The sequence below is a fragment of the Anoplophora glabripennis genome, unplaced genomic scaffold (assembly GCF_000390285.2).
Source record: "Anoplophora glabripennis isolate ALB-LARVAE unplaced genomic scaffold, Agla_2.0 scaffold81, whole genome shotgun sequence".
In the NCBI taxonomy this organism is placed as follows: Eukaryota; Metazoa; Arthropoda; class Insecta; order Coleoptera; family Cerambycidae; genus Anoplophora; species Anoplophora glabripennis.
The window spans coordinates 1,418,948-1,427,743 of NW_019416522.1; the positions used below are offsets into that span (position 1 = coordinate 1,418,948).

An 8,796-nucleotide genomic window follows, 5' to 3' on the forward strand; every position below is an offset into this window, starting at 1 on the left:
TTGGAATTATACACTGCACGTTAAACAAGAACATAAACTAAGACCCCCCCCCCCCCCCCCTTTGCTAAGTTTAATAAGCAAGTTTTACTTCTGATTTCAGCGCTACTCATTTCGCCCATCTACTGTTGATATAAGCTACACGACGTAACATTTTCGAAAAAAGACAGAATAATTAATTAAATTATTACAGTTTCTATGTATTATGCTTAAGAAAGATATATAATTAAAATTTGCATAGCCAATAGGATTCCGCAGGACTTCGTTGTCGATACACCAATTTCTAATCTACTTTCCCGTCATTCGAATTCATTTTCCGTTTGAAACAAAATAAGTAAATATTTGATATACTTGCCTAACTTAGATGTAGTCATATTTTTTGTGAATAGTCAATCATATTGCTACCTTAATCTGATAATGCTGAAATTATTTACCTAAAAATATATTTGAAATTCAAGACCATATACGATTTGAAGAATTATAGCAATAAAGAAAATTGCAACTTATGAATTATTTCTTAAATACATCAATGTGTTTACATATAGTTGCAATATATTCTTCCTTATTAATATTATTTAAAAGGTCTTGTTTCCTTTTATTGCATTATTAAAATATCCATGCAATCTTTATCTGAATACTATTGCAATTACCTATCTATAGATATTTTTATTTTTCTAAAACAATGACAGTGTAAACTAGAATCAAGTACCTATAAAAATAATCATATTTTGGTTATATCTGTACTAACAAAATTATTTCATTAAAAGATCAGTTAAAGATAGTAGTACCTAGAAATCAATGTCAATTTTATAATTTATGACATCATGTACATAATTAATAAATTAGATATCGACGTTTTATGTTTAAACATAAAAATGGGACTGTGGAAATAAAAATATGTATGATACATGATTCATTGTTTAAGCAAGTACCGACATCTGCTTGGTGCTAATCCAATCCAATTATTAATTGAATTGGTCTACAATATAGAAATATTATGTTTTAAATAAATAGAAAAAGAAAAATAATTTATTAATTCTGGTAAGTTAAAAATGTATGATAAATAATCATCAAAAGAAAAATACTCGTAGTAGGCATATATAGGTAATAGTTTAGGCAAAGTTTACAGAATATTCTGTAAACTTTGGTTTAGGGTAGAAAATTATGAGAAAAGTACGCAGTTAAGTATTTAGATAGGCAACCCTTACAACAAAAGACTAAATACAGAGAATCGTATTCAGCAAATTAGGAACAACTATTTGGAGAGAGAAGTTAGAAAATTGATAGGTAGGTATGTCATATTATCAGCGTCTATAAAAGCGTATTATTTTCAAGTCAAAGTCAATTTTATATAAAATATGCAAAACAATAAGACATACCTATATGTTATCTATCTATATCTATATCTAATACGTATTAAAATTTGTTAAATGTATAAGTTTATCTTATCAAATTATATTTATCTATTGACAATTCTTAGAAAATTTAATGTCAATTGTGAAATGCATAGGTACACACAGTAGAAATAAAATCAATCTGAATAAGTACATACGTAGTTAGGCAAAGACAAACATCTCTATATCTAAATTTGGATGTAGTTTCGGCCTAAGAATTTAAAAATGAATTCTTCCTTAACATTTTAAGACATTATAATATTAAATACGTGGTTACGTTGATCATTAATTGTTATTTTCCTCCGCGCATCCAGTTTCAATAAAAACAAAACAAATATGAAGAAACAAATGTGTCGCACATAAATTATGGTTTATTTATGTTTTTTTTTTATTTGCATTAGTTTGAAGAATTCAAATCGCCTGTCTTGTAAATAATGTAAACGTAAATAATTCCTAAAGCGCTTCTATGTAGTACCTAGTTAGTATATAAAGCTAGTACCACTTACTTAAGACAATCTCAAGAGTAAGATTTAAGCCCTGTGTATTATTTGATCAGTGCGTAATGACAACCTTGTTGTAGCTCGTAATAAACGAATACCTAATTTAATATTATATTTGAAATTCATTAGATTATCGTTAAAAAAATGTGCTATAATATGAACTACTCGTATACACGAGAACTAAAATGTGTTGTGCAAGGGTAGAGTTTACTCTGAACGTTTTCGAACGCACTGATCACAACATCACAAAATAAAATAAATTAAATCAAATCCAATATGGTGTCCTGACAGTGACGTTTATGTTTACATAATTGTGTATATTCTTATAACTTTCGTGAAAATCTACAAAACCTCTTAAACAACCTAATTAATTTGAGTAACATAAAGTGTATAATATCTACCGTTGCAATAATTGTTATCGAATGATAACATTTATCACGAGCATTCCAGGGAATTTCTATTGTGAAAATGATAATGCATGAAAATAGGAATTTAGTTTAGATATTCTCATTATTAACAATTACCTTCCTATTATTATCCCATGTACGATAAAGTGTTTGGGTAGGATTGCTGTTCATAAAACGGGATTGTAAGTATCTGCCATTAATATAGATAATTAAAATATTTTTAATGTTTTACAATTTTCAAGTGACATTTCAATATAGAAAGTAGTCTTTTTATTTTAGATCCGTTTTTGCGACCTAAATACCAATGCTACAGATAATAAACTATTATCATAACGAATTTGACACTATCTTTACACCATCAAACTACACTTGGAATTGCTAAGATTCTTTAATATTCAGCAGAGCTCTGTTGGGATACCATATTGCTCTATAAAAAAACCTATACTTTCAAATACATTCCAGAGTAAGTCTTATGTTTTATTAAAATGTCTATTTGTTAAGCTGATTTACCTTGCAAAAGTTAGACTTTTATTTACATATTTTATATGACTGCTAAAAATTATGTCATTTTATTCTCTGTTTTATATATCAAATATTTCTGATTGCCAGAGGAGGAAAACTGTTGAAATACCTATTAAAAAAGTCACATAAGGTTAAACCGATATGTGTTGAGGGTTTTCAGCCATGTGTTTAAATAAAAAAATGATCTATGCAAGGGAGTAATTGCTTAAAAAGTTAGTAATTAACATTTAAGAAAATTGCTCCTCTTTTAAGCAGCTGTTTTGTGAAATGTGTTTTCTTAGTACCATGGTATTTAAGTTTCATTGTATTAAACTAATTGCTTTGTCAGAAGCAGTCAAATTAACATTTTGCTAAAATCTGGGGTATGTATTTTTTGCTTCATGTAATAGGTTAAAAATAAATTAAAAATAGTGATGAACATACCTGAAATTAAATATGACTTACTTAATTTCTGGAGAGAAATTTTATAAAATAATTAATAGAAAATATTGGTTACATGCCATATATAAAATATTTTTGCCAGCTTTCTATGTTATACCGATATTAAGGAGTTCAAATTAGATATCTAAAGCGTCTCTCATAACGTTTTAAAGATTGTATATGCATTTACAGCTATAAAAGTATAGATAGGTATAATTTTTTAAATCCTTAATAGCAGTAATCTATTAATGCAATGGTTTTGTTAAGATTTGTATATGAAATAACCATATGATCTTTATCTAGTCACTATTATGTAAGATTGTTACAAATAAACTAAAATTTGATTGATGTTTCTTATCTAAACATATAAGCACTCATTCACAAAGTTGATGAATCACTCCAATGTTGAGATTAGGTACAGTCTAAAAAGTAATTTACCGTCTTATGAAATAATTCTTCATATTTCTGTTACTGTAGTGACATCCGTCAATTCCTTGATAAAGGATTAATTTAACATCATTATTAAAAAGGTTATATTTTGTCTTGTTTTTAATAGTCAAATAGTTTGAATATAGGTCCTTCTCCCAACGAATAATTTTAAATATCATCAGTTAAGTGGGTCATAATTACAATGAATAATTAATACAACTCTCTGTTAAAAAATATAAATTTGTGGTAACTTTAAATGTAGTCATTACAAAATGTATCCATTTATTTCTCGTGATACAAATAGGCTAATATAAATAAATTATTGTACATGTTAATTTTATGCATCTATGTGTTTAAAATGGAATTGAATTATTAAATTCATGGGTATGTAGTTCTGAAATATCAGGTTTAGTTTGTGATGACAATAGAAACTTTTACAAAATTAGGTATTAGTCTTTATAGCTTATACAGATGTGAATTCTAAATGGGGTCATGTAAATATAGGTTTATCTTTTGTGAGGACCTTTTACTCACCCATAACTTTTAGGTATAATCTATTCTAATATTTAATTTATGTACAGAATATCTTATTAGATTTATATCTTTTAATAACAGATATACTCAAAATAATATCAAATGGATTTTAAAAGGTATTTTGAAACTGTTAGAATTAAGGTAACATTGGTTTATATCTTGAAAAATAATCATTTTTTAATTAAATTGGAATATTAAAAAACTTCCCGTAAATGCAAATACTTGACTTGAATTAATAAAAGAACAAAAGTAAAATATAACTTTGATGATATAAGTGATATAAATATTTTTATATTATTAATATATATTTCAAAAATTATTTTTGTATTTTCCATTAAAAGCTTTAATTTTATTTTATCTATACTTTAATTTCATTGAAATATGACACCCAAATATGTTAAAATTATATTATGATTTGAAATTCCATCAAATGTGAACATACATTTTTGAAGATTGTAATGAAAAATCAATATGTGGTTATTTATTTTTATTTCTGCAGTCATCTAAAGTTGACGGCTATTAATATAAATCTCTTAGGAGAATAGAAGCAAGTAAAATTAAATTTTTAGAGAGGTTCTAGGTTATTATAAATATATTTCTATTTTGATGCTAAGGATAAGGACAAGTATATGTATAAATAAATAAAAATTAAAGAAAACCTATAATTAGTGAAGATAGATATTTGCAGTAGGTTTGTTTTTTGTTGTAGATGATGTTGTCCATATTGCTATCGCCATGGGAACACCAGGCGATAAGGCGGAAATCGGAAAGGTAGTGAAAACAGAACTGCAAACACAACTGGATCCAGATCAACCGAGTCTACCTTCGACCACCACCGAACAGGCCCCCATTCCCACAGTTTCTCAATCGGTAGCAAGTACATTGTTAGAAATGGGGGTAGTTTCCAGGTTGCCGCAATACGAGACGCCACAGTTCGGCACTTTTGCGGTGGAACAAGTTGATCCGTCACTGTCACATACCATCGTCAAACCTGACGTGTTCCAACAGTCAAGCAGCATAGGTTTAGAGCAAGCTACAATAGAAGATTATTTTACACAGTCCAAGTATTATCCAATTTCAGAGAGCCTGCAAACTTTATTTCCCGTACCAACGAAAACATTCCCTAGCATTGATCAACCTGGACCGTCAGGTTTGCAGACGCCTAAATCAAAGTCTTCAGGAGGTTTACTGAAATTAAAAAAAAGTAGAAAGCAGCAGATTCCAGAACAGACGCCTTCCAAAAAATCTCACACTTGTCATATATGTCAGAAAAACTTTGCTAGTCTAGAGAAATTAAACAAACACCAACAAACTCATACGGGTTCATCTCCTTTCAAATGCGAACACTGTAAGAAAAGTTTTACTTCGAAATTTAAACTAGTGCGCCATGCTTTAATTCATTCTGATAGGAAACCCTTTAGTTGCAGTGTATGTGAAAGAACTTTTCATCGAAAGGATCATCTAAAAAATCACATAAAAGTCCACAGTCCGCAGAAAGAAGTGTATACGTGTAAAAAAGAAGGTTGTAAGAAACAATATACCTCTTTGTTAAGTTATAAAAAACATTTGGCAGTTCACGCCGCCGAAGAAGGAAATCTAATTTGCCAGATATGTTCAAGTAGCTTCGAAACGAAAGAAGAAATTTTGTACCATTTAAAAATACACGCCGGTAGTAGGACAGTAAAAAATCCCAATGAAAAAAAATTTACTTGTGAACATTGTGATAGGCGGTTCTTTACCAAAAAAGACGTACGACGGCATTTAGTTGTTCACACGGGAATGAGAGATTTCCTATGTCAGTTTTGCCCCCAGAGGTTTGGAAGGAAAGATCATTTAGTTAGGCACATAAAAAAATCGCACAATACGAAATATAAGTCCGAAGAAGCTCTACCTACTGCCGTAAAAACCGAAACGGAAACGGTGAAACCCGAAACCATCACGAGTACCGAATTAGAAATAAAATCTGAGTTTTCCGAAAGTAATCTTTCCGATCCAGAAGCTTTTAGTCCCGACTTGGATTTCTCTCTAAAGGCAATCTTTGAACACGACCTGACGCCATTTTTGGGACAGGAAGAGAGCAGTTTATTCCTGCCCTCAACATCGGGGCAATCCGAACTGAAAGAATTGGGCAGTGAAATTTTAGAGGAGATCGAGGAAACCCCTTCGACAAGTTCTGGCGTAGTAATAGAAGAACAGAATTTGCCCAGCACGAGTCAGGATGTGCTGGAGGAACTGAATCCAGAACTTTTACGAAGACTTTTAGAATCATCTGGAGATAAAAATCTGCCACTTCCAGGTTTTAGCCAAACTTTCCAGTCACCCCCTCCTGCTCCCCCCAAATAACCCCCCTCCACCCTTACAGAATCTTTATTAACTTTAGAGTTTTGTGACTCTACATATACGCTTTTAACAATACTGTTTTTAATTCCATTTATTATGGGGTAAGTTTTGTTCTTCAGGACCGGCTCTGGTTTTAACATTTGACGTAAACGCATTTATGTTTTGGCCCGCTTTTTAAACTGCCCGGTGTTACTAAACTTTAGCGTTGCTTATTTGACCCGAGTTAATACATTATCGTTTGATGTTCGTTTAATGAAACATATTTTTATGTTTTTCGATTTTTCAGTGTCTTGATCAGATCAATACAAGAATCGCACTAACTAATTCGTTTTGACTGTTCACGGGCTCTGATTGGCTATTAGTATTTTCTGTGTGATTCTTTACAGAGACATAAGTTTTTCGAGATAATTTGAATTACCATTAAGTCTTTAATCTCTCAATTGAGGCGTAATAGGCAGTTGATGTTCCACAGACATCTAATTTATTTATTTCCTCAGAAACAGTGACATTAAGGCTTTTAAGGCCCGTAAAGTACTTGATCGTTGTCAGTTACACACTTACAATACACCACACTTACAATGCACTTCCATAGCTAGGAATGTTTGATTTGCCTTTGTTGCTCTTGGGCTAGATTTGTGGGGGGGACTGACTGTCAGAACGCCTCGACCCATCCAGATATTAACAGCAACAAGAACTCAAATCTAACCAGGTGGCCTAGAGGTTCTGATAGAGGGTCCGTCCTTATAGAGCCTAACCTCAGAACAACAGGGGTAGGTTGAGGATTCTCACCTAAAGCTAAGGAAGAGCATTATAAGTCTCTAACTGAAGGGGACCAGATAGATAGGATAGGGCATAGCAATCCGTAAAATTCAATTGGAGAACACAGATTGATTGCTATTGGCTAAAGAGGAAAGAAAGTCAAAATGAACCTAATCAGTGAGATCCATTTTTTTTTATTTCAGGAAATGACTTCTAAGCCCACAGGGAAAGATAAACATTTAAAATAGGAATTGCGGACCTTGAGATCTCGAAAAAATTGATCTTATTAAAAAAAAATCATTTTTCATAAAGTCACAGCGTTATGGTTTGAACAATCAAATGTGATATCAAACTGCAATTTAAATAGATGCATTATTGTGAATAAAAAATTATTTTGCATAAAAATTTAAAAAATCAGTTGGCGAAAAAAATAATTTGCAAATACAGGTTGTTACAAATTCGCTTCTCACTACAGGGATCTCGGAAACGGTAAAAGGTACGAAGTAGCTTAAATGGGGGCAAAGTTCCGTAATCAGGGGACCAACATTATGCCTCTAAAAAAGCAAGGCTGACATGATTAGTTTTCGAAATATTTGAAAAAAATGGAAATTTTGGAATTCCGTTATTGTTTCATTTAAGCCTTGTTTGAGGTGATATTGGAAAAAAGAAGACATTTTCTCATGGCCACTTTTTGCCCTCTATCGAATGGCATAATCAATTTTTTTATGTAATGTTTCGTCTCTTCAGGACCATCACCAACTTAACTTTTTTAAATACGACCCTAGAAATTTTAATACAATTTTTGCAAGCCTTCATGATCTCCAATGTACTGCCTCAGCCTGAACCAGTTTCAGACGTTTTGTGTCGAAAAACTCATCTTCAGTGTATTCGTTCCAAATTTTCCTAAATTTTTTGTTTAGATTTCTTTGTTTATTGAATTATCGTACACAGTAAGTGGCGTTAGACCCTGTGAAATTCATCTAGTTATTTAAACTATTACCACCACGCGTTACAATAAAACATTTATTATTATTAACTATTACTATCACTTGTTCATACATAACTCAATAAGTTGTTGTGTCAAAATTAAAACATTACAATTTTAATTTTATTATGACAAATTAATTCTTAAAAATTCATATGAACAACCAAAACGCCAACTGAATATTATTCCTTAAAAAATTTCAGTAAATGTTCAAAAACATTTTCGTTTTGGCAAAGGTTGAAAATGAAGATAAGCGTAATATTATCGGAATTTATTATATCTGTAACCGTAAGTGTGAAAGAGCATATCAAATGTATTTGAATGAATATCCTGAAAAAAAATAGATCGGAATTTGTTTGAATTTTGAGCACTCGAGAAGCCTAGAAATAACTATGGGCACGGGAATAAAACTAATAATTTTTTATTTTAATGTGTGGTGGTAATAGTTTAAATAACTAGATGGATTTCACAGGGTCTATTCAATAAACAAAGAAATCTAAATAAAAAAT

At 30.7% G+C, this 8,796-nt stretch overlaps 1 protein-coding gene across 2 annotated transcripts; it reads left to right on the forward strand.

Annotated features, from left to right (window-relative positions):
- The first annotated feature begins 2,177 nt into the window (after nt 1-2,177).
- Nucleotides 2,178-7,734, forward strand: LOC108908862 (zinc finger and BTB domain-containing protein 24-like). Of its 2 annotated transcripts, XM_018713014.2 has the most exons (3): nt 2,178-2,480; nt 2,564-2,761; nt 4,913-7,734. In XM_018713014.2, the coding sequence occupies exon 3, from the start codon at nt 4,939-4,941 to the stop codon at nt 6,544-6,546; it is 1,608 nt and encodes a 535-aa protein (XP_018568530.1). In that variant the 5' UTR covers nt 2,178-2,480; nt 2,564-2,761; nt 4,913-4,938; the 3' UTR covers nt 6,547-7,734. The 2 variants fall into 2 exon arrangements, with proteins under 2 accessions (XP_018568530.1, XP_018568529.1); XM_018713013.2 differs by lacking the exon at nt 2,564-2,761.
- The last annotated feature ends 1,062 nt before the right edge of the window (nt 7,735-8,796 follow it).